The sequence below is a fragment of the Puma concolor genome, unplaced genomic scaffold (genome assembly GCF_028749965.1).
Source record: "Puma concolor isolate L17-30 unplaced genomic scaffold, mPumCon1.1.hap2 unalloc_scaffold_169, whole genome shotgun sequence".
NCBI classification, from domain to species: Eukaryota; Metazoa; Chordata; class Mammalia; order Carnivora; family Felidae; genus Puma; species Puma concolor.
In genome coordinates, this window is record NW_028240201.1 from 4,074 (window position 1) to 31,266 (window position 27,193).

The 27,193-nt window shown below is 38.7% G+C and overlaps 1 protein-coding gene across 1 annotated transcript; it reads right to left on the reverse strand.

Annotated features, from left to right (window-relative positions):
* Positions 1-1,365: 1,365 nt before the first annotated feature.
* LOC147571603 (uncharacterized) lies at positions 1,366-26,845 on the reverse strand (the record flags this gene model as incomplete). The annotated part of the gene is made up of 24 exons (XM_086696217.1): positions 1,366-1,875; positions 5,271-5,695; positions 6,750-6,803; positions 7,585-7,689; positions 8,378-8,431; positions 8,949-9,050; positions 9,320-9,373; positions 9,550-9,654; positions 10,308-10,361; positions 13,730-13,834; positions 14,738-14,791; positions 15,470-15,571; positions 16,689-16,742; positions 17,556-17,660; positions 18,241-18,294; positions 19,732-19,836; positions 20,182-20,235; positions 20,808-20,912; positions 21,576-21,629; positions 22,230-22,334; positions 23,097-23,150; positions 23,844-23,948; positions 25,361-25,414; positions 26,629-26,845. Coding segments are annotated over 24 exons (2,790 nt in total), but the record flags the coding sequence as incomplete, so codon positions are not given.
* Positions 26,846-27,193: the final 348 nt, after the last annotated feature.

Genomic DNA, 27,193 nt, shown 5'->3' on the forward strand with positions numbered 1-27,193 from the left:
ACAGCGCGTGTTGAAAAGTATTTTAAAGGCAGTGCGCTTTAACCTCCTTGTTTCGCAAATGGGAAGACGAAAGCTCGGAGGCACGGGGGGAGGAAAACCCGCGATAAGCTGCCCGTGTTGTGCATCGCCTCCTTGTTCCCACGGGTGACACCCCGTCCAGCCCAGAAGAGGTGGGGAACAGCTGTTCGTTCCTCTCCGCCCCACACCCAGGCCTCGGGAACGGCTGTGCTCTCCGAGGTGCGTGGTCAGAGCAAGGGGTCTGCCCGTGTATCGTGTTTATAGGGACTCCTGTCGGGTGACTGAGAACCCAGCTTGAGACCAGCTACAGTTCCCCTCCCCAGAAGAGAGAGAAAGTGTTCAAAGAACGAATTGGTTCGCGAACACCGTGTGTCTAGCGTGAGGTTTTTAGGCAGGAGGGTCTCTGTGTGTCCGGATCGAGGGATTCAGACGCTGTCCTCATGACTTAATCTGTGTCTCTTAGCCTCGCTCTCCTTTGGGTTAGCCTCAGTCTCCGATAAGCTCTTTCCCAGGACTTTGGGGGAAAAAAATGTACAACAAATGTTTCTAATTACTGGTGAGGAAGAGAGAGAGAGAGAGTATGTTAGGACGGAATCTTTTCTCTGGAGTTCCTCAAAACTGGCAGCAGTCAAGTTAGGATGCTGTTTACAGATGGTGAGGGAACAGCATAGGCTTTTGCAACCCCATACGGCCCTGCCACGCTTTGGGGGCATCGGGCTTTCAGAGTGCTCTTGATTTTTTCTGCCGGCCTTGCCCTGACACCGGGCTGTCTACCCGAGCAGAGGACCTGGGCAGTATCTGCAGCCGGACCGCAACTGGGAAGTTACGACTGATACGGCGTGCGCAGTACGGAGCCACAGCACCTGGTCGGGAGGCCTGTGGTCTGCGTGTGGCTGGGTGCAGCCAAGCCAACAGGGTGCCCGGGTTAAAGGGGGGGAGGCGGACCCCAGGTAGGAGGCCCGGCAGAGGCCAGAGCGGAGAACGCACCTCCCGCAGAGCCCGATCCGGGGGCAGACACGGGAGTGGCAGCACTAGGTGAGGGTCTCGGAGGAGCGGCCGGCAGTCTTGCGGCTGGTGTTCAAGCGCAAGAAGGAAGGCGTGCCGGCGGGCTTCCGTTCTGATGCCTTGGGGTCCCGCGCAGTTAGTTCCTTTCTGTCATTCTCGCTCCTGGGGAAGCTGTCGCTCCAGACTTCTGCGGGTCTTGCGTCTTCACCCCTTTGCAGCGACGATCGTCAGGGTGGGATTCTGTCAGCCTCTGGGAACGCCTGTGGCACACGTGTGTTCCGGACTGCAGTCGCCACAGGGGTTTGCACGCCAGCTGGGGCTCGCGTTTGAGACACACCTGAACTACGGCCCCCTGGCTGCCCTGACGTCCCCTGCCCCTCCTTCACTCAGAGGATCCTGGGCCTGTGAATTGGCTCCAGCCTGGAATTCGTCCAGGCACCGTGACTTGCCGCGGAGAATCAAGTCAAACTTGTGTCCGCTGAAACCTGGAACTTTTCCCGTGGACACGGATGAGAAGATAGCAGGCCACCCTGTCTCTTCCAGCTCCGGGGACACTGGGATCAGGCAGCCACCAGGCCGGGTCATTCCGACGGCGGCTTCAGGTCCGTCCAGGATGCGAGCCACCCCGGCTTCGTCTCTGAGTGTTGTCGTAGCCACATGGCCCTGCCGCGCCAGGCCCCACCCCCACCCCCCGCCGTGCGTTGAGAAACCCCCTTGGATGGGCCTTCCTGGCCCACACCACACACTTGTGCACACGTGCCACTGCACCCTCCGGGACGTATTTCGCACAACCTTGGTGCAGGGATCGTCTGTGATAATGCAGCTCGGGGATTCTTCTAGAAGAAATCCACTCTAGCAGTCCAGTGTTGCACAGACTGGAAGAGATACCAGGAAGGTCTGGTGTTTCAGTTGTATTTGAAAAAGCATTGGCCACTTTTGGAACGTACTCCCAAGCCAGCACAAGCCCGTGGAACCCAGCATCTCTGTTGAGTGCACGTTGTTGTGTGAATGCCCTGGGATCTCTTCTGTGCAGGGGAGGGTGTGTGATAGATTGCCAGGATCACCGGTACCTGTGGGCAGAATACTGAGGGACTGATTCATCCATTCTTTCGTCTGTTCATTCACATCCCTTCATTCCCCAGCCATTCGTTGAGAACAGTGCTTTGCAACGATGTGGATGGAGCTAGAGAACGTCATGCTGAGCTCAGTCAGCAAAAGACAAGGAGCATATGATTTCACTCATGTGGAATTTAAGAAACGAAACAAATGGAAAACAAAGGGGGGGCTTAAAAAAGAGGAAGAAGGACAAACCAAGAAACAGACTCTTCGCTATAGAGAACACACTGATGGCTACCAGAGCGGAGGGAGGTGGACCATGGGGGAAATAGGTGATGGGGATTAAAGGGTGCACTTGTGATGAGCCCTGGGTGATGCATGGAGTTGCCAAATCATGATATCGGACACCTGACACTGATAATGACACTTACACTGGCATTTAAGGAAGAAGAGGAATGGCGAGTAATCGACCTTTAGGAGCGAAAGGTATCTGTGTGGTTAAGAAAGAGAAAGGGGGCTTGAGATGGTGTCGTAGGCAGACAGTGACCGCATTTTGTAGAATGTGAGAGGCCACCCCGTGGGGAGTCTGCTATTCTAAGTGCAGTGGGAAGGACTTTAAGCCAGGATGTAACAGAATTTTATTTTGCTTATAGAACTTACCATGGTTGTTGTTTGGAGAACAGGCTTAGGGCGGCAAGCTTAGTGGTGAGGAAGCTTGTTAGAAGACAGCCTTTGGGTCCTTGGAGAGAAGTCACAGCGGTAGCTTGTGCTGGAGTAGCTAAGATCTAGCGTCCGCCTTTTCCCCAAACCCCTCTACTGCTGGTGTCCCTGCAGCCCAGAGCTTTGGGCTTCTGGGGGCAGCTAACTGGTCCTGCCATGGGGTGGCCATGAGAGCTGCTCCCTCCTGAGCCGGGGGTAGAGTTTGGATCGGACCAGGGTAGTGGCCCCATCGTGGCAGGTGGCTGGAGAATAATAACCTTCGTTTTACCCAGTGCAGCACACTTTTGGCAAACTTTTATGCTACTTTTACCAAATAGCTATATACAACTTCAGAAATAAAGTTGTAATTTGTAACACTTGATATTTTAATAGAAATATACATGGCGCCTATAAATAATTCTTTTTTTTTTACCTTCATTTATTTTTGAGAGACAGAGAGAGACAGAGCACAAGTGGGGGAGGGGCAGAGAGAGAAGGAGACACAGAATCCAACGCAGGCTCCGGGCTCTGAACTGTCAGCACAGAGCCCAACGTGGGGCTCGAACTCAACAAACCGTGAGGTTGTGACCTGAGCTGAAGTCCGACACTCAACCGACTGAGCCACCCAGGCGCTCCGATAATTTTTTAAGTTTTTATTTATTATTTATTTTTGAGAGACAGAGAGAGACAGAGCATGAGCAGGGGAGGGGCAGAGAGAGAGGGAGACAGAATCTGAAACAGGCTCCAGGCTCTGAGCTGTCAGCACAGAGACCGATGCAAGGCTTGAACTCACACGCTGTGAAATCATGACCTGAGCCGAAGTCGAAGGCTTAACTGACTGAGCCACCCAGGCACCCCTGTAAATAATTCTATGTCACAGCAATTTAATTTGCAATCAATTTTTTAGTAGATTATATTTAAATAAATGTTCTTTAAAAGCATAATGTGTAAAAGCATAAAATTATATATACACACACACACACACATAAAGTTATATAATTAATAAAATGTTTTATAAATTAAGGAATTTTTATCTTATTATATTTAATTATGCCCTTTCTTTTTCTTTCTTTCTTTTTTCTTTTTTTTTTTATTAAAAGTACCAAGATACGAATATGCAGGGAGTTGTGTATGAATTAAACAGCTACATCGAACAGCGATTAGATACAGGAGGAGACAATCAGTTACTCCTTTATGAATTGAGCAGCATCATTAAAATAGGTAAGAAATGTTTTATATTCCTTCTGGTAGAACTTTTGAACCAAAGTGTCTTTTATTCTGTTGCAGAAAATGGAAAGAGTAATATACTTATTACAAGGCAAATGCAAGTTATTTATTTGCTTCTGTTCTCGGGCTAAGTTTGAAGTGAAAATACTCTATTCTGAAACGACCAGAATGAGTCAAACCTAAAACTTCCTAACTTACCCAGTCTCAAAAAAGTATCTGCTAGATGTGCAAATGGAATATACTATGCTTTCTAAATAAAGCCTAGTTTCTTTGGAACGTGTAGTTTTGTTGAATTAAATCACATCTTTACGAAGGAAATCCTTAATTTTTAAGCAACACAAAGCATTTTAAATTTATTGGGGCAGATGGCAGATCTACGTACTTTGATCACCTCTTTTCTGATGGGGAAGCTGTGGCAAAGGCAGGCCAAATATTTGACCCAAGGCCGCACGAGTGAAAAGGAGTGAACCGTGAGTCTATAGGCAAGCGATCCTGCGGGAGTAATATCGGTTATCTGCCGTGGGAACTGCCTTCACATGGCCCTGAAGCAGTGTTAGGAGAGTTAAGCCGTGTTCTCTTCGTGAGGCTGCATGGATACGTGCATCATCCTCTTTGGGTGATGCTTGCCTTGATTACTCATTATTATGAATATTGTGTCTGGTATTTTTTAGTACTTTAACAATTAAATCCCGTTCTTAAACGAAACATATTTAACAATAGTTGTAACATTTAAAGTTTCACAAACATATTATTGCGTAGTGCACTGGCTGCTGTGTGCATGTGAGGATGTCACGTCTTAAAGTTTGCAATAGCTGATAAATAATGAATGAAAATGTTCTATGTCATTGAATAAAGCCATAAATTGGTTGGCTCGATTCGCTGCATGACCGTTAATTATGTTAACAAGCCCTTTCACAAGATTCCTCTCTGAGGTCTCACCTTAAAGAATTCATACGTGGTCTGTTCTTCCATTGAGATTAGTTTCTTCCTTTTTTATTACTTTGGCAGCCACAAAAGCTGATGGATTTGCACTGTATTTCCTTGGAGAGTGCAATAACGTAAGTATCTGAATTTAGATTCTGGTGCTCTAGATAAGAACGTGTCATAAGCTCTTTAAAAAAGGTCAGCTGGGCTACAAACCACAGACACATGGCAATTAAGTACTTCAAACTCATTTTGTATTTCGTTTCTGTCTACGGTTGTTGCCAGGTGAAAATCTCACCAGCGTGGCAACGTTTGGGCATGAAATCTCACAGTTTACTTACTGTTTTGGTTTTGGTCTGTCTTATGAATGGCACCTCTAGACCGTTCTGTACAGAAGATGCTTCGGCACTGTGGGCTGGGGTGTCAGGGACGGCGTATGCCCTTTTCAGCACACTGCCTGCAGTAGAATAAAGCAAGGACAAAAGTGGAGCATTTTTTAGGTGAGTTCTTTGGACTTCCTGAAGGCCACTGAAACAGTGTGGGGACGGCGTTACTCCGTGGAGACCCCTGAGCCACGGTGGCCAGAGCTCACACTTCCGTGGTGTGCCTGTCTTAGTGTTGCGTGCCACAGGCTGGAGCCTCTGTTTCTGTTGCAGCTTACTCAGAGCACAGCCCATGGTCAAATGCAGCGTGCATAAGCAGTTCAAGATGTTCAGCTTACTGGCATTTGATTTTTGTTGTGACGTTAAAACCACACACGTAACATCTTAAAAGAATATTCTGAGCCAATAAGAATTACGTTCATAGGTTAACTGTATAGAAAGCATTTATAAATACATTTGGAAGAATTTCACTGTGTATTTCTTATGTGTTAGGCATTGTTCTTGGAGATTTGGGGTTTTCTTTTGCACTGTGATGCTTGTATTCATGAGTAATCAAATGTGTGCTATTTATGGTTTATAAAATGGTAATAGGAATAGAGACGCAAGTATTCCGAGACGTTTAATGGTGCTCGTGAATAATACAGTAACGCAAAGGATGAAAAGTCGTTGCACAAAAATGTTTCCCGGCCGATTCACTGAACCCATCGTTGATCCTTTTTGTTCCCTCCCCTTGCATCGTAAAAATTTACGTTACAGGATTAAAAGCTCTTTGGGGCAAGGACCTTTTCTTACTAATCTTTGCATTCACCCAGCATCTCTCCTAGTGCCTTCCATGTACAGAGACAAGAGTTCCATTAAGTTGAATTATTCAGATAACACTCCTGCTTCCAAAAACTTTAAATGATACTTCAGACACTGGTAGTTTTAAATGGCTAAGTTACTAAAATAACAAAGAGATCTCATTCTTCCCTGTTCATTCTAAAAATTTATTTCTAAAATTTTGGGACTTTTATTTAAAAATTAAGAATTCCGCGGGGCGCCTGGGTGGCGCAGTCGGTTAAGCGTCCGACTTCAGCCAGGTCACGATCTCGCGGTCCGTGAGTTCGAGCCCCGCGTCAGGCTCTGGGCTGATGGCTCGGAGCCTGGAGCCTCTTTCCGATTCTGTGTCTCCCTCTCTCTCTGCCCCTCCCCCGTTCATGCTCTGTCTCTCTCTGTCCCAAAAATAAATAAAAAACGTTGAAAAATAAATAAATAAACGTTAAAAAAAAAAAAAAACCACAATGCAGTAGAGAACTTTTCATCTAAGATAAAGTAAGGATTACTACCAGCAAAAACATAGATGTGGTACAAGAAGCAAAATAAGGTGTTATATCCTAGTGATATAAATTTAATGCTTAAGGATATTTCATATGCCTCATCTTTGTGCTTCTTACTCACTTTTATTATACTTCACATCCTTCAGCAACCTGCTTTGAAACACCTTTCCGTGGGCTGTAAGAAAAAGTACAATTCAGATCTCCAGAAAACCAAAACATTACAAATTATATGATTGTAGAAAGATACATTTCAATGATTTGCTTTAAAAATGCATTTATTTTATAGTTATACGACGTGGACATTTAAAAATATAAATGTTTGTGGTGCCTGACTGGCTCAGTCGGTAAGGATCTGACTCTTGATTTGGGCTCAGGTCATGATCTCCGTCATGAGACTGAACCCCATGTCAGGCTCTGTGCTGAGTGTGGAGCCTGCTTGAGATTCTCTCGCTCTCTCTCTCTCTCTCTCTCTACCCCTGCCCTGCTCATGTGCTCTAGATAGATAGATAGATAGATAGATAGATAGATAGATAGATAGAGATAGATAGATGTTTTCCACAGTGACAAACTTACCCATTCTTTGGAATTACAGACATTTATTAAACTCTCCCATGGTGCCATTCTAAAAAATACATTAAAATATTTCTTCCTTTTTATTCTACTGATGTCCTCTTTCTCCTTCATTATGTTTCCTTGCTCTTATTGCAAAACTAATACCAATCTGAGAGGATAGTATTAGTCACTCAGATTACTATATGGCAATGTAGTGATGAATTTCAGATTGTGTTCCACGAGGTAATGAAAGAATTTCTTTTCAAGTCAGAAGTGCCTTTCTCTATTAATTTATGGCATTTTAAGACAAAACTGTACTACTAAAAGATTAAGAATGGCTCGCACTGACCCATAAAGTCAGGTTCCCTGGAAGGCATGGTGGCATTTATGTGGCATTCACTTACCATCAAGGAGCAGTGTTTTCCTCAGTTGCTTGGCCTCCTTGTCTGTAAGCTCAATCCCCATGTCTTTTAGAGTATTTTGTAGGTCCCTGGAATCAACCTTTTCTCCTTTGAAAAGACAGAATAGTTACAGGTTAAACTATTAACGGACAATCTGATTATTTAACACGATCTAAACATTTACTTTTGCTGCTCTAGTCCTTACTCTGATACCAGAATGAAAAGGAAAGATGGAGTGAAAGATTTTCTAATAAAAAGAGTCAAATGCTAAATAAAAAATAGAATTTGTCCCTCGATATTAGCAAATGGGATGTATCCCTAACACTGGGAATGATATCACATAGTACAGAAGCAAATCTGGTCATATAATTATCCAGAAATAAGGTCAAGAGACGGTTAGTATGATACAAGACACAATTAACAAAGTGTGACATATTTTACTTTACTTTGTTAAAACTATGTAATTAGCTGTTGGTAATGGACTTTTATTTCTACAGCTCCACCCTGCTTTTGCTGTGATCATCTAGGTTTGGGTGTATAAATAAGAGCCAGGCACTTTTACTGAAAAAAAGCATCAAAGAATATATGACTTACAATGAAGAAATAGTCCTTTTGTTTTACTTATAAACCCAGATAATGTTAGATTAAGATGTTGATCAGTAGATGCACATATTTATCAAAATGAATACTGAAAGTATGTGAATCTGTAAAGCAGTAGTAGAATTTTGAGAAAATGCTATTAAAATTTTTAGTGTAAACCACAATTTGTTGCAAATCATTTATAACAAATTCTTGCCTGTAAAAGCTTTCACTTCATCCTTCAAAGTTTTCAGAGCAACTGTATTATCAACTGTAACAGAAAAAACACATAACTTGAAGCTCATAAAATGATATAAAATAGCATAAGAACGCTCTCCTCCCCTTCAGATTATAACAGCATTTTGTTACTGGGCATTTTGTTATGCACTTTAAATAGCCATTCAGGAATTCAAGCTGATTCAAAGAATATGCTTGAATATAGAACAGAAGAAAAGATTTAAAATATTAAAAATATACTTATTTAAAAAATGTAAATTTGACTTTCTATTTCATAAAATATCAACTCTTGAATTTGATAACAAAAAGATGAGATTCAAAAGCGGCCATTTTGGAAAGGCAAACTTTGTTGTCCTCAGAACTTCGCAGACTCTTCTAGTGGCCATGCCACCTGTGTCCAAATACTACATTCTCAACTTCTTTGTCAGTGTTCTTGTCCCATCTACAATCTGGACCTCTTCTGCGTAAAAAGTTCCCTCGTTCCATTCCTTTCATTGCTAACGGTACATAACACCTAAAGCTCAAAATCCAATGGTATCTCACGTGCTCACCACTGACTGGCAGGTTTTCTTTCAGATCTTCAAGTTCCTGGTCTGTGAGCTTGATTCCCATGTCACCTAGAACGGTTTCCAGGTTTTTGATGTCAACTTTCCCTTAATCAGAAAGAGAAAGGCTCGTGAGGGAAATTTAGTGACTCTAAAAAAGTTATTTTTAGATTATTTTTTTAAGAGAGTAAGGGTCTTCTTACCAAGACTTGAAGCTAAAATTTTATTACCAAAACACGAATACCACAAAGCCCAACTCTGGGCAAATATTTATAATACGGAGTACAGTAACAGAATCAACATGGCATTTAAGGTTAATGGTAAAATATAGTCAGTGTTCCAATGGGAATTTAGGTTTATAGTGACTTTGTGCTCACCTGTAATAGCTTTCATTCCTTCCATCACGTCATGCAGATCAACATTCCCGTTTGCTACAGAAGTCCAAAAGAGACATGTAATCAATGACATGAGCTCAGAAAAAGATACACTTTGTTTTTAGAGTATAATAAAGTCCAGCTAAATTTGTCTCACAACATAATTTTAATTGATACCCCTTTAAATCGAAGATCAAGATAAATAGATCCTGAATGCTACCTTTGGTACTCACCATCAACTTGTAGGTCTCCTGACAATCCAGCAAATTCCTCGTCTGTGAGCCCCATTCCCATATTTCCCAAACTAGTATGGAGGTAATTCTTTTTAATCTTCCCATCTTAGGAAAGAGACAGTAAAGCAACACTTGAAAAAAAAAAGTTGTATAATAGTAAAATTTAAAAATGTTTTTTAGGAAAACTATTATTAACTTCAATGACCACATATTATTAAAACAAAAGAAACAAAAGATAAAATATATTTCATGCCTCTGTTATTATTACACTTTGACAAGGCTGAAATCCCAAATAGGCTTTTCCACTTAAAGACTCAAATAGAAAGTCAATGGAGTCAGAACCGCATTTCCTTTAGTCTATTCTTGTGGACAAGCCTACAAAGTAAGACAAGGTTAAGGTGCTGGAACAAACAGAACTGCAGACCACTAACTTAATTACTCTGCATAAAAAGTAGGGTTCTTTTTTGTTTACTGGCTTGACTTATTAGTGATTATTGTAGCTGACCATTGCTTTTCAATAACAACCAGGGTTTTTTGTTTGTTTTTGCCAGGGTTGGTTTTTCTTCTTGAGAAAAAGTTGAAAAAAATCTAAGAAGACAGTGGACTTCCTGCCAAGAGAAAGTGTATATTAACAGCAGGTAAGATGTAGTTACGCTGGGAGAATTATAAATAAAAGCTTATATAGGGCCAAGATTCATGCTTGGATGGTGTACCTGGAGACCTAGATAACATGCCTTATAATTTCGTTTTTTACTTACTTTTGAGAGACTTCATAGCCTTCAGTAGTCTATTACGATATAACTTTCCATTGGCTGTAAGAAAAGTCATAATTCATGTAATGGTAGAATGAATACGAGTTTCACAAAAATAGCATGAACTGAATAATTTCAGAAGCAGAAAATGCAGTCTTGTATCAACATACAAAAATCAACTGTATTGCTATAGAGTTGCAACAAGCAAATGAAAAGAAAACTTAAGAAAGCAATTTCATTTACAAGAGCATGAAAAGCATAAAATGCCTAAGAATAATTTTAACAAAAGAAGTACAAAACTTATACTCTGGAGACTATAAACCACTATAGAAAGAAATTAAAGAAGACCTAAATAAATGAAAAGACATCCTATGTTTATGGATTGGAAGACTTAATACTGTGAATGTAACAATATTCCCTAAACTGATCCACGGAGTCAATACATTCTTATAAAAAATTCCAGCTGGTTTGTTTGCAGAAACTGATGAGCTGGTCCTAATATTCATATGATAAAGCTCAGGCTCCAAAAAGCAAAAGTAATCTTAAAAAGGAAAAAGAAGTAGGGGACTCACACTTTTGAGTTTAAAAACTACAAAGTGACAGTAATCAAGACAGGGAGGTACTGGCATAAAACTAGATATATACATTAATGGAATAGAATTTACAATCCAGAAATAAACCTTCCAATGTTTGGTCAGCTGATTTTTGACAAAGGTACTTGCACATTCAATGAAGAAAGAACAGTCTTTTTAATAAATGGTGCTGGGACAACTGGACAGTCACATGCAAAGAGAATATTCTTTTGGATCCCTAGCTCACATTTTATACAAAAAGTAACTCAAAATGGATCAAAGACCTAATTGTAAGTGTTAAAACTATAAAAATGTTGAAAGAAAACATGACTGTAAATTTTCTTAACCTTAGATTAGACATTTTTGTAATATATGACACCCAAACACAAGCAACAAAAGAAAAAGTTATACCCTGGACATCATCAAAGTTAAAAATCTTTTGTGCATCAAGGAACACTGTCAAGAAAGTAAAAAGATAATTCACAGGACAGGAGAAAACTTTTGCAATCATGTATCTGATAAGGAACTTCTATCTAGAAAATATAAGGGACTTGTATCTAGAATGTATAAAGAACTTCTACGATTCAATAAGAAGAAGATAACCAAATTTAAAAACGGATGAGGGTTATGAGTGGATTTTTCTCCAAAGGAGGTATACGTTTAGCCAATATTCACATGAAAAGATGCTTAACATCATTAGCAATCAGGGTAATGCAAGTCGAAACCAGAATAAGATACCACCTCATACCCACTAGGATATTATCAAAGGACAGAAGTAACAAGTGTTGACCAGGATGCGGAGGAACTGGGACTCTGATACACCGCTGGTGGAAATGGAAAGTAATGCAGCCTCTTTGGAAAACAGCCTGCACTTCCTCAAAAGGTGAAACACAGAATTACCATATGACCCAACAATTTCTCTCTTAGGTATATACCCAAGACAAATGAAAATATATATCCATGTAAAAACTTGTACATGAACGTTCATAGGAGAATTATTCATAATAGCTAAAATGTGGAAACAATCCAAATGCGCATCAACCAACGAATGGATAAATAAAATGTGTTATATCCATAGAATAGCCTATTATTCAGCAGCGAAAAGAAACAAAGTACAGTTGACTTTAGAAAAACAGAGGTTTGAACTGTGCAGGTCCATTTATACGTGGGTTTTGTTTTTTTTTTTTATAGTATAGCACTGTAAATGTATTTTCTCTTCCTTATGATTTTCTTAAATTATTTTTTTAATGTTGATTTAGTTTTGAGAGAGAGCTGTCAGCACAGATCCTGATGCAGGGCTCGAACCCACAAACCGTGAGATCATGACCTGAGCTCAAGTCAGACGCTTAACTGACTGAGCCACCCAGGTGCCCCACCTTATGATTTTCTTATTAGCATCTTATTTTCTCTGGCTTACCTATTGTAAGAATAGGGTATATAATACATATAACAACAAAATGTACGTTAATTGACTTTACGTTACCAGTTAGGCTTCTGGTCATCAGTAAGCAATTAGTAGTTAAGTTTTTGGAGAGTCAAAAGTTATACACAGATTTTCGACTACACAGGGAGTCAGTGCTCTTAACCCGTGTTGTTCAAGCGTCAACTGTATTAATACATAACAGGACAGAGATAAACCTGGAAAACATTATGTTGAGTGAAACTAGTCACTACGGACCACGTATTATATGATTCTATTTATGTGGAATATCCAGAATAGGGAAACTGATGGAGACAGAAAATAGATTAGTGGTTGCCCAGGGCTGAGGGAGATGGAGAAATTGGGAGGTGACTGTTAATAGGTATGGAATATCTTTCTGGGATAATAAAAATGTTCTAAAATTGATTGTTGTGATGAATGTGGTGAATACATTAGAATTCACTTAATTGTATGCTATATTGGGTTACTTGTACAATATGTGGATGATAATTCGGTAGTACCATTATAAATATTTCACTTATGGGGTGCCTGGATGACTCAGGTGGCTAAGCGTCTGACTTCGGCTCAGGTGGTGATCTCGCAGTTTGTGAGTTTGAGCCTCGCGTCAGGCTCTGTGCTGACAACTCAGAGTCTGGAGCCTGCTTCGGATTCTGTGTCTCCCTCTCTCTCTCTGCCCCTCCCCTGCTCGTGCTCTATCACTCTCTGTCTCTCAAAAATAAATAAACATTAAAAATTTTTTAAAAAATGTTTCACCTAAAATTTTCATCTTTATATAACAGTGAAATTAAGGAAGAGAAGGCTTTTTCTTTTTTTTTTAAATTTTTTTTTTTTTCAACGTTTATTTATTTTTGGGACAGAGAGAGACACAGCATGAACGGGGGAGGGGCAGAGAGAGAGGGAGACACAGAATCGGAAACAGGCTCCAGGCTCTGAGCCATCAGCCCAGAGCCCGACGCGGGGCTCGAACTCACGGAGCGCGAGATCGTGACCTGGCTGAAGTCGGACGCTTAACCGACTGCGCCACCCAGGCGCCCCGAGAAGGCTTTTTCGATATGATAAGCTGGTCCCCTTGAGTGGGCCTACTGTACTGTACAAATATCTCTTTGCTTTCTTTTTAATTCTGACTTTTATTTTTAATTTCTTCCATTGCTCACTTATCTCTCTCTTTTTCCTTCTTATGGTATAAGCCCTGAAGGGAGACAGTAGACATTTGTTGGCTCTGATGGCAACTTACATCTGAGGAGTTGCTTGGCTTCTAAAATAAACTCTAAACGACACTTACTGTTTTAAGATGTAGCTTACATTTTAGTTTTTTAAAAATGTTCCATCATGTTTGAGAAGAAGTGAAAATTTTCATGCAGATCTGCAAAAATCTAATTTCCTTGGAAGCTCCCACAGACACTTGTATGACTCACCATCAATTGGCAGTATTTTCAGCAGCTTCTCTAGTTCCTCATCTGTGAGCTCAATTCCGAGATTTCCCAGAACATTTTTTAGCTCACTAGATTCAATCTTCTCACCTTTGAAAATAAGAAATTTGGTATACATCTTCATTTCAGATAGCAGTAATAATTTCTTTTTTTTTTAAAGTTTTTAAATGTTTTATCACTTATTTTTGAGAGAGAGAGCGAGTGGGCGAGGGGCAGAGAGAGGGAGACACAGAATCTGAAGCAGGCTCCAGGCCCTGAGCTGTCAGCACAGAGCCTGATGCAGGGCTTGAACTCACAAGCTGCGAGATCATGACCTGAGCCGAAGTCGGACGATTAACCGACTGAGCCACCCAGGCACCTCCAGATAATAGTAATTATTTCTAATGAAAAAAGTTATTTTAGGATAATTAATACCATCTCCTTGTTTTCAGACTGAAAACTACAGTAATAAAAACAAACAAACATTTTCAACTACAGAATCAATGTAGATGATAGGTCAAATTTATTTTCTTAATGTGAACAAGAGAGTCTTCTAAAATCAGGACAGACTACTTTCAGAATGAAATTTGATCTATTAGTTAGAAAAATAGATGCTTATATGAATTTTTCTTTGAAAAAGTATTTTAATTTAAAAAATAAGAATTATATGATAAATACAATAAATTCATTACTTCCATCAATTTTAGGCTTCACTCTCTAATTTGCTGTGCCATTCTATACTGTGGTTATTAAACACTGGTGAAGTGAATTACATTATTGGCATAAACAACAGAGATTGTAGAATTTGAAAGCAAGAAATAGTATGGTAATTTCATTGCAAAATCAGATAATTTTATATCAATACATGTAACACTAGAAGCAAATATTTCATTAATAAATATAGAGAAATGTCAGAATTTACAAGTCAGTGATGAAGTACCAGGAAATATTAGCAAAAACCAAAATTTAATGTAGATAATTGGAATCCTAATTTTATAGTAACTTTTCAGTCACCTGTAAAATCTGTGATGTTTTCCATCAGTGTTTCTAGAGGAATTTTCTCATCAACTATAAGAGAAGATAAAATCGCAGTATATTATAGATCCCATATATTATGGATCTCATATATCATATAGACTTCAAATATTACATTCTAGATATAATACAAAAGTTTGTGGGAAAACATGGGAAGAACTATAACAGTTGCACTTAACTATGTGTCAGGCCCCATCATAATTGCTAATATTTACTTAAACAAATATTTTTGAACACACTTTTTAGATTATTATTCTAGTCCACTTTTATTCTAAGACAAGCATGAATAACAAGAAAATTCTAAACATGAAAACCACGCAATCGCAATGGTGCAGTTTGGCCTATAATATCTCAAATTTATTTGTGTTAGTAAGGGGAGGTTACTTAGAAGTGAATGTGTCTAAAGAATCTGCATTCTTGTATTCAAAACTGGAAAGACTCAACTACTAAACATGATACTTACAGAGAACATAAAAGTCATACATATCACACATATAGAAAACTGGTTTAATTTTGACTTTGTTAACTGGATACTCATAAACTCAAATGACATTCTCTGTGTTTTAGTCATTGATATGGTGTCTCACACTGCTCTTGGGCCTTCCCTTCTCCCTATGAAAAAGGGCATTTCCCCGCCCCCCCCCCCCCCAAGTTTCTTGTAACTAACCTCTCTCCGGGGTTAACTAGTATATATGATAATATGCTTATCACCAACATGTATGTTTTCAGCCAGATCTTTAAGTTCCGTATCTGCAAGCTTTATCCCCAGGTTGTTCAGAACAGTGCCCAGGTTGTTCATATTGACCTTCCCACCTAAGAAAAGTGACGGTCCATAAGGAATATTAAATGACTTCAAAAGAGAATTTCTTACACTTTTTTGATACACATATCCCATTGTGAATTTCTTAAGCAGTAGATCATTATTCACAAAATTTGCTTCGGACCAAACAGAAAATGTTTGCTCTAAAGTGAAAAAAATAAATTAATGTTCAACAATTTTAGCACAGAGACAAAATATTCTAAGCAGTCAATTACAAATTTAGAACTATGGCTACTTCCCTTGAGACTTGTCTTGGGGACCAGCCTACAGAAACACAAGGTTTTAAATGGCATTTAATACTGAAATTAGTTTGAGAATAAGGTACAGAAATATGGGCTCAGAGTACAGAAAAGTCTCTCAAGAAATGGATGAAAAAGGGAAGAAAGAGATTGAGTTGTGGCCAAAAAGGGGTGTGGAGAGTTCTAGTTTGCTTATTTTATAGGATGGTGTATGTGGAACATGTGAATGGGCTGAAGAGGTTGAAAATGGCCAGTGGGGCAAGGTCTTAAAAGATACGGGAGACAGTGGAGTCAAGGGCATCCTGGTAAGCTTTGAGGAGGAAGAGGGACTTCTCACTCATCCTTTATACTAACATGGGTGTGCTTAAAGATACCTGAATAGGGAGGGATTGAAGATGTAAAGCTGAGGGCTATCACTCTTGCCAGCCTCGATTTTCTTAATGAATTAAAAAAAAAAAATCTGGTTGAGAAAATGGTGTTCAGTGAATGCTTAGGGAATTCTGGTACTGGAGGCAAACATTATTTAGTTCTAAACAATAGTAGGTTGACTTTTGATGAATGAACTGCCAATTTAGTTTTTTCTATTTATTACGTTCTCTGGATCACTGCTCATCATTTATATTTTTTCCCATGTAAACATGAAATTTGATATTTCTCTTCCTGAAAATTTCGAAAATGACAAGAAAGTGTGGTGCTTTACTTCCAAGACAGAACATCAGATTCAACTGCTAAAATAAAGATTGAGGTCCAAAAAAGCATACATTTGCAATCAGTACATATGACAGATGGCAGCATTCAAATTCACATCTTGGAAACAGTATAAAATGAAGATCTCATATTCATTTGTATTCTTATTATGTTTCTCACTCACCTTTAAGGGACTTTACACCATCTGGCAACCTGTTCTTAAAGACCTTGTTTTCATCTATAAAAAAGAACACAATTAAGGTCATAGAGAAATGATGTGGCTATTCACTAAAACTTTAGTAAAACTGAGATTTTCATGATTTGCCCTAGAAACTTCCCTCATTAAAATAAAGTTTGAGAGAAAATTAGGGAAAGTTTATAATATGGCAAGTCTATCTAAAATTTAGCATAGAAGGCACTCTATAACATACACAGCTTTTTTGGAAAATATCACCTCTGACCTTTTATCCCCTTCTAGTCTAACACCACTTCTTTCCCTTGGTTGCTTCCCACAATTGCCTATACGTATCTAAAAAGGTAAGGGTAGCCTCAGAAATGTAGTCCCCTTGATGGCATGAGTCAGCATCATGGGGATGATTATTCCAAAACAGAGAGTTAAACTGCATAGATGGAAATTTCCCTCTAGAATGAGTGAACATTTAAATTATTTTGTTTGGTATTTGTTTGTTTATTTACTGTTGCATCTTAGCAAATGGGGATAGTTTGAGTTTCTAAAAAAAAAAAAGCTTAAGAGGAGACAAAACAAACACGGGGTAAAAAAGCCAGGCAAAACAAGAAACAGACTCCTAACTATAGGGAACAAACTGATGGTCACCAGAGGGGAAGATGGCGAGGGAAGGGTGACACAGGTGATGGGGATGAAGGAGGGCACTTGTGATGAGCACAGGGTGATGTGTGGATGTGTTGAATCACCAAATTGTACACCCGAAACTAGTATTACACTGTATGTTAACTAACTGGAATTTAAATTAAAAAATCTTTAAAAGCTTCAAAGAAGACTTTAAGGTCACATCAGTATATAAATGCCTACCGTTGAAAGGCAGATTTTTCAGCAGCTTCAAACGTTCCTTATCTGTGAACTCTATTCCCATGTTTTTCAGAATAGCTTTCACATCTTTGACATCAACCTCCCTTCCTTAAAAAAATAGACATCATTACATATATACGAATTTAAAGGATCATCTAATGACTCCAAACAGGGAAAATTAATCTATGGCTATGTAGATTAAATCGGTACAGAATAAAGAGCATAGGCCAATGAGACCTCTCCAGATATACTGACGATGACTTTCACAGAAAAAGAATTTGATCTCTAAGTGCTAATAAAAGAAGTCACAGTCACAATGACAATGGCAAGGCAACTCTGAACCCTGTGAGATTTACATTATGTATCTGCTATTCAATTGGAATATTATAAATTACTTATTCAAATAAATGTATAAAATAAGGTAAGATCTGTTAGTCTCATTTTTTGTCAGTTATCTGTAGTCTTTATCAAAATTTTACTTCATATATTATTTCACTAGTACAGAGTTTGGCCATTCTAAAAAAGAGAAGAGCAAAATATACAAATAAAAAATATACCAGAAAACAAATGAGTTGCTAGTAATTTAATGAACAAATAAATGCCATAACTAATATGGCAATTGAGCAATAATGATGCAATATAATTACTATAAATACTAAATGTTTTAGATTCATAATTTCTCTCTTACCTGTAGTAGCTTTTACTCCATCCATCACCTCTTTCAGACCAACCATTCCATTAGCTACAAGAAAAGGCACAATGAAAATAATGTCAGAAGCCCAGAAGACAAATTTAAGGCATATATTTTAAGGAAACAATTCCATTAAAAATTCCTTACATCTTCATTTTACCTGAGACCATTTAGAAAATGCCTGGATCTCAGGGAGTTAAGATGATCTCCATTAATACAAAGGTCTCTTGTATACTAGAAACTGGGTCAGGAAAAGTGTGCTCTTCCTAGTATTTTGGATGCCATTATAAGCCATAGCTGAAGATACTATTGGAGTTGGCCAGGTATTCTGGTAACTTTACTTCATGTACCAACAAACAGCTGAGGAAGGGACCACTAATCCAGCTTGGTATGTTCTAAGATTGCTTCCTGCAGGAGATGTGTGTGAACTACATTAATGTATCAGAGCAGTTGATATGAAATATGGAAGGATGGAAGAGACTTCACATGGAGGAGAAGTTGAGAAAAATGTCCAGGGACATCATGCTATGCATGTGAAACTACAAGCAGCTCAACATGGCTTGAACAGTTAGAAAAATGAGAGAAGATATGTCCACACAGGCAGATGGAGCTTGAAGGTCTCATGCACTATGATAAAAATCTTTGAACACATTTTCGAGTGAAGATTTCATTAGACAGAAGGATAGATAGAAGAATGGCTTGACTTCTCTATAAATAGATTTTCATATCCCTATTATTTTGCTTTCTTATTATTTAGGCTATTAGAGTCCTGACAGCACCCTCTGCAGTTTTTGGTATATTTACGGAAAGATGATGCTGTTTTAGGTTAATTGTAATGAAGATCCAAGATTTATTCTGACTTTAAAATTGGGCTCTCCTCCAAGTGTCCATCAATAGATGAATGGATAAAGACGTAGCACATATGTGTGTGTGTGTGTGCATGTGTGCATGTGCGCGCGCGCGTGCGTGTGCGTGTGTGTGATGGAGTATTATTCAGCCTTAAAAAAGAATGGAATCTTGCCATTTGCAACAACATGGATGGAGCTAAAGAGTATAATGCTAAGAGAAATGTTAAAGACAAATACTATACTATTTCACTCATATGTGAAATTTAAGAAACAAAATGAGTAAACAAAGAAAAAAAAAAAAGAAGAGAGAGACAAACCAAGAAGTAGACTCTTAACTATAGAGAACAAACTGGTAGTTACCAGAGGGGAGGTGGGTGGGGGAATGGGTGAAACAGGTGATGGGGACTAAAGAGTATACTTATCACATATATATAGAATTGTTGATATATTGTATACCTGAAATAATATAATTTTCTATGTTAACTATATTGGAATTAAAATTAAAGACTTAAGTAAAAAAAATAAAATTGGGCTCTCCTCCAAACTTTCTAACATGTATCTGTCAATTAAATCTATTTTCAAACCTATCAGATATAAAGGAAAAATTAAAAAATGGCCTGAGGACATCTGTAGTGTTCACCATCAACTTGTAGATTTTTGGACAGCTTTGCAAGTTCCTCTTCCGTGAGCTCAAGTCCCAATTTTTTAAGGGTGTTGTCCAGGTTATTTACATGAACCTTTCCCCCTTAGGAAAGACAGAAGGTAGGAACATGAAAAAAAAAGTGTATTATGCCAAAATTCTGCATGCATATCAACTTTCTATTTATTTACTTATTATGTTTGTTTGTTTAAGGTGAAGTGATTTTTTCGTGCATGGAGAAGGGGTGTACAGAGTTGAAAAAAAATGCAAGTTCCATATGGAACTTCCTACAAGATAAAATATACGCTGTTATCAGTTAAAATGTGGGTAGACTGCAAGAATCATAAATAAGGAATGATACCAAAGTGAGGAGCCAGAATTCATAATTGGAATAAAAGTGTCAAGTTGGGGAATGTCAGACAGTATGACTTTTAATTGGGTCTTACTCACCATTGAGAGATTTCACACCCTTTAGCAACCTGTTGTGATATACCTTTCCAGCAGCTGTAAGAAAAGCCATAATTCATGCAATGGGGAAATTAACATGAAATCACAAAAATGGTGTGAAATAAATAATAATTTAAATAAATAATTTCAAAAATAACATTTTAAGAAGAGTTGTCTCTAATTTTTAGTTTATTTCATCTAATATAATGAAGTTTGGAAACAAAAACCTCTCTCCTTGTGACAAACTTCTTTATTCCAGTACCTGGGGAAGTCTCCTTGCTCAAACATGAGTATAGCTTCCCTTTGCTTTTAAATTTCTGCTTCCCATCTTTATTTTTTTGTCATGGATCTCCAATCTTTCTTTTTTTTTCTCTTCTCATGATATGAACAAATTAGTAGCTTGATAGGTAACAATATGTTTAGCTGTTAATGTCAACTCTTGTCTAAAGGGTTATTTAACTTCCAATATAAATTCTAAGCGACAGTAACAGGTTTCTATATACTTAAAACTCAATTTAATATTTTTTCTTTTATACTTTTGGAGAAAAATAAATAGAAACAAAGTTGGAAATATTTACACAGACCTAAAGACCAACAAAAGACCTCCATGACACCTCTATTAATCTCACCGTCAATTGGCAGTGTTTTCAGTAGCTTCTCTTTTTCCTGATCTGTGAGCTCAATCCCCAGGCTTCCCAGGAAAATTTTCAGGTCATTAGAATCGACCTTCTCATCTTTTAAGAGAGGGAACAATAGACATATAAGCTTTTGGAACTCTGGTATTCTATCAAGTTGTAAAATATGTTCTATGAAGTTTAATGATATCCTAATATCAAGATGAGGTGTTAGGCGAAGATGTTCTCAATTGCAGAACCGTTGAGCATATCTTATGGTAATAAAGCATATCTTTAGGAGCATATCTTATGGTATCTTATGGTAATAAAATACCACATTTATTATAAATTAAAGACCTTTTTTCCTAAAGCTGGAAAAAAACAACTTTCAGAATAAAATCTGATGAGTGAATTAAGATAACGCAGATTCGTATATAAATTATTCTTCAAAAACATTTGCTTTGGTAAGAATTATTGATGATATCAGGAATACATTATCTTGATCATTTCTAAGCTTCACCATGCCATTTTCTATACATTTCTAGATATTTTTCATTTAAACATTTGTGACCCAAAGCATGTTACTTGCACAAGTAACAGAAAACTTAGGATTTAAAATTGACATATAGTCTTGTATCCTAGTGTAGAAACTTTCCTAATGTCAATCCAGGATTCATATATTTAAAAATAAAACATCAGAATTTATAAGATACCAGAAATACCACTGAAAAAAAACTATTATAAAGGACCGAAACCCTAGATTTACATCAACTTCTCATTTACCTGTAAAAGTTTGCAGTTCCTTCATCGGTGTTTTAGGAGAAGTCCTCCTATCAACTGCAAAAGAAAATTAAAGTCATAATGAGATATAAAAGACTCATGAAATATCGTGAAAAACAATGTGGGAATAAATATAATAAATCCTAACTTACTATGTGCCAGGCATTATCTTAAGTACTTTATATATGCTTACTTAAGAACTATTTACTGAAGAATATCTTTCTAGGCTATTAATTTATTCAGTTTTCATTGTCTTCATTAATACTAGAAAGAAAAGCCTAAACATAAAAACATGCCATTTCAAAAATATTAATTTTACTTATAGTTCTCTACCATTTCAAAGCTATACGCATTAGTAATGGGAAGAAATTCAGAAGTACCGTCATCTAAGTGGCCTGCATGTTTCTTTTTAAAATGTGGAAGACTGTCCTCTAGTGACCATAATATGGGTAAAGAACATAAAAGACATTCATACAAAGGGCAATGTTTTCACGGTGACTTGGTAGCTGGCTGCTTATATGCTGTTTACATGCTTTGCCCGTACTTATAGCTTCCTACTATCAGTGTAGATTACCATTCCTAAGGGCCCTTTCCCTCGCAACCTTTATTGTCCAAGCTCTCCCAACATGGAACTATGGTATCTGGAAACTTGCTCACCATCACCAGGGAGATTTTGAGTCAGAGCCTCAAGTTCCTTATCTGAGAGCTTGATTCCCATATTATCCAGTATTGCGTTCAAGTCGTTGACATTGACTTTCCCATCTAAGGAAAGAGAGTCCATGAAGAAAATTATGTAACTTCAAAAAAGAGGTTCATAAAGCTTTTAGAGACACATGCCCTGTTGTGAATTGCATGAGCTATATGCTAGTGTTCACAAAGATTACATATCATTTCGGGAGGGGGGGGGGTCATATATTCTCTAAAGCCTATTCACAGACCCCCCTTAGTAGTAAGGTTAATAATCCTTGTTCTAAAATGTGAAAAAAAAAAACACACCAATTTTAGAACAAGAGACTAAGGACCTTATTATGCCTATAGAGAAAGTCAACTATGACATTAGAACGAAGGTCACTTCTCGTGAGATTTGTCTTGGGGATCAGACTATAAAATACAAAGTTTTAAATACCATTGAATAAATGCTAAGTGAATTCTAGTTCTGGAGGCAAACATTTTTTACTTCTAAACAGTAAGTTTTGATGACTGAATTCCCAGTTTAGTATTTATCTGCAGCTGATTAAATTCCCTGAATCAGTGCTAATCTTGTCTGTCACATTTTGCTATGCAAACTTGAAATCTGGTATTTTTTCTCTTGAAAAGTTTGGAAGAATCTTGAGAAAGTAGAAGGCTTTCTTCCTAGATATAAAGTAAAAGATCAGCAGCTAACGTGAAGCTTGATCTTCAGTGGGAGCATAAATTTGCAGTCAGTATATATGATCAGTATAGCAGCAACCACTAATACCTTGGAAACAGTATAAAAGCAAGGATCCCATATTGGTCTGCACTCTCATTATGCTGCTCACGTACCTTTTAGAGACATCACAACTTCTAGCAACCTGTTTTGAAAGATCTTGTCATCATCTATAAGAAAAGGCAGAATTTAAGTCACAGAGAAATGTGGAAAATCACAGAGAAATTAGGAAAAATGACTTTTCAAGAGTTTTCTCTTATTTTAATAAAATTTGAGAGAAAATCGGGTGAAATTTAGCACATCATGCACACCTCTGTTCTTCTTCCCAATCCTGCCTTTATTCACTTCCAATTATTAATCCTTTCTTCTTTCACAAATCCCAGTTTAACCTTTGTTTTTTCCTTGTTTGTTTTTCACTATTGATAAAAAGACCCATCGTAATGGAAATGCTGCTTCCTAATCTAAAAGTAAAACCACTTAGGGATTCATTTCAGGTATAAGTGGACATTCTAAAAAAAATTTTTTTTGAAATGGATTTTCTATTTTCTAGAACTTAGGAAATGGAGATAATTTTAGAGCTTCTCGCAGACACAGAAATCTAAAACTTCTTTTTGGGGACAGCTGGGTGGTGCAGTTAATTAAGCATCCAACTCTTGGTTTTGGCTCAGGTCATATCTCACGGGTTGTGAGATCGAGCTCTGAGTCCGGCTCTGTGCTGACAGTGCGGAGCCTGCTCGGGAATCTTTCGCTCTCCCTCTCTCTCTGCTCCTCCCTAACTCACACATGTTCTCACCCTCTCAATATGAATAAATAAACTTAAAAAAAAACCTCTCTTTGAATACATCAATATTTAAAATGCTTACCCTTAAAAGGAAGAGTTTTCACCAGCTCCAAGCATTCTTTACCTTTGAGCTCGATCCCCATGTTTCCCAGAACAGCTTTAACGCTATTGACATCAACATTTTCTCCTTAATAAAAAGATTAAAACAATGACATACATGGAATTTAAGTACAATCAAATTATTGCAAATAATTAAACTAAATTAGGATGCTAAAACAATAGGATTATGAGCTGGGGAAAGTAATGATCACTGAGCTCTGCCCAAATACATGGAGATAATGTCATTTATGGAAACATAATTGCCTTTTTTAAAATAAGTTTATTTATTTTTGAGACAGAGAGAGACAGAGCATGAATGGGGGAGGGGCAGAGAGAGAGGGAGACACAGAATCAGAAGCAGGCTCCAGGCTCTGAGCCATCAGCCCAGAGCCCGACGCAGGGCTCCAACTCACGGACCGTGAGATCGTGACCTGAGCTGAAGTCAGACGCTTAACCGATTGAGCCACCCAGGTGCCCCAGCTTTCTAAAGGCTAATAAGAGATGGCACTGTCACTCTTAAATACTGAGAACAATACTGAGGGGTGATCGGGGGTAGGGGAGAGGGGAAAGTGGGTGATGGGCATCGAGGAGGGCACCTGTTGGGATGAGCACTGGGTGTTGTATGGAAACCAATTTGACAATAAATTATACTTAATAAAAAAACAAGAGAGAGAGAGATGGCACTCTCAACGGTGGTCATGAGAATGTATCCACAGGAGTTCCAACTATGGAGAACATAATTAACCAAGGGCCCCACCTTCTGCTTTGAAAGTAACCTGTGTTTTTTTGCACTAATGCCATATGTATCATTGGCACTGGCCAATCACAAGTGCAGCCAAGATACTAGGGGAGCCCTGTTCCTGGAAGATACAGGATGGTGATTCTAACCAGAGGATTCTTGAAAGCACTTTTGCCAGGCCCTCCTCAGACTGCATGACAATCTAGGATGCTTCCGCCCAAACATTTCTTCCTCTTTCCTTCACCTGGTGACAGATTTGCCCTGCAGTCTGACAGCCTCCCAGCCTTTCAGGCATCCTCCTTATTTTCTCTTACGCAGGCATTTCCCCTAATAATGTCCTGGCATGTTTAACCCTGCCCCGGCTTTTGCTTCTTGGGAGGCTTGGACTAACATACTCAAAATGACAATGACACAAAGTGGGTATTATAGATCTCTTTTGTCAATTTTCAAGCTGCAGATGGCTTATCTTCATAATTCTATTGACATGAAGAATGTATCACCTCTCCTTTAAGTAATTACCAGGGACTTTTCCAAAGATCCATTTCACCTTTTATTGTACATTTTGGCTGTCTTAAAATAAGGAAAATGAAGTGTATTCGTGAAGAATACATCAGAAAATTCTCCAATTTCTGGGCTACTGGTTATGAAAACCTTAAACAAATAGGAGGTAAAAATGATAGAATTAGCCTAGCAATTAAGGCATGAAGAAAAACAGTTCTGTAAAAATTAGGATCCTATGTTTACATTAACTTCTCAATCACCTGTGACAGCTTTCACGCCATCCGTCACTTTATTCAGATCAACTTTTCCATTAGCTATGAAGAGAAGGGACAATTGAGACATGTAATCAATGTCATGAGCTCCAAAAAACATATACAAAGGACATACGTTGATGGAAAATTCCAGATAAATTCCATTAATATCATAATTTTATACACACTTATATTAAATCTCTGAATTTCAAGGATTTAAGCTGATCTATTTTTCCAGTGTTTCTGGATCATTGGTATTTATCAGCTCTCTGGTAGCACTTCAGGTACTGCTGTGAGCCATGAGTGCCATAGCTCATATAGGAACCACTAATTCAAACTAGAGTGTTAAATGAATACATCATAGAGTATGTAGTGCCTGGCAAGTTAAAATATCAGATTTTAACTAAAGGAAAGGGGAATGCATAGAAAGAGTCTTCTACATGGAAGAGAGGCTGAGAAATATAAAGTAAAACCACACCTGGGTACAACATATACAACATATACATATGCAGTGCATGGAGAACTATAGTCGGTTCAGCACTGCAGAAGAATAAAGTATGGATTTGGGAAAGGAAAGTTCATACAAGAGAGGAAGGTTGGACTCAGATTATTAAGGGATTTGTAAGTAATTTTAAGAAGCTTAGCCTTTATCTACTAGGTTATATAGAATCATTGAGTGGTTGGTTATAAGTTCAAGAATGATATGGACCAATTTGCATTTTATTTTAATTTTCTTTAACTTTAAATTATAATTAATTTTATTATTACAAAATTACATTTATATTGAAATATATAGAGAGTGATGTCATCAAGATGGTGACATAAGTTTTTCCTGACTTCAGTCCCCCTCACAAAAAGACCATCTTGCAAGTATCCACAGACAAGACACCATTGTGAAAATCCCAGGGTATGGTTGTGAGGCTGTGAATCTCCCTGAAACCACAGAGACTGAGAAGGACCACATTAGAAGGGTAAGACAATCAGCTATGCTCTGACTGCACTGCCCTCTCCCAGGCTAGTATAGTGCTGCACTGAGAGGGCTTCCCAGAGCTATGGTTTCTCTGGTGGGAAAAAGAGAGCCCAAGGTAGACATCCAGCTCCTCCAGAGTTGTGGGTTGCTTCCTGGAAGGCCCACCTGGGTCCTGTCCCATAGGTATTGGGGGGGAGGTATCCGTGGGTCTTAACCATTTGAGATCAGAATGAGATGGAGAAGGGAAACATGGCTTACGTTAACCAGCACTTGGATCTTGGCAGATTGTTTCTCCTAGCAGCAGTGCCTGAGTAGATATCTGACACAGTGGTTTTGCCCATCTGCAGAGCCAAAATGGTGGTCCCTCTGGCCAGGGAACCATTCTGCTTGATTTGGGTCCCCAGCCAATAAGCCTTTCTGGCCTGGGAACCTCTTCGATCACCCCATCCAGATGAGGAAGCAAATTCATGGCTCCTGCCTATTGCTGAGTATAGATAGTCCTCTGTCCTGCCTGACCAGAAAACCTATTGAGACCATCCCAGAGACTGTGTAGATTACCCTACAGCCCCTCTTACAGCAGCGCCTGAGTGAAGAGCCCACTCATTGGCTCTGTCTCTCTGCAGAACTGAGCTAGTGGCACTATCTGGCCAGGGATACTGATGGATACTCCTGCCCGACTCAGGTACCCAGCCAATAAGCCTTATCAGCAAAGGAGCCTATGATATAGAGACTGGGCTGGGAAGGAAATTCAAAGCCCTGACCAGGGATGAATATAGCTTCCAGCCTTATCTGACCAAGAAGCCTAACCAGAACACCTGGGAAGTTGCATAGTCCATCCTACAGATCTGGTTATAATGGTGCCTGAGCAGAGA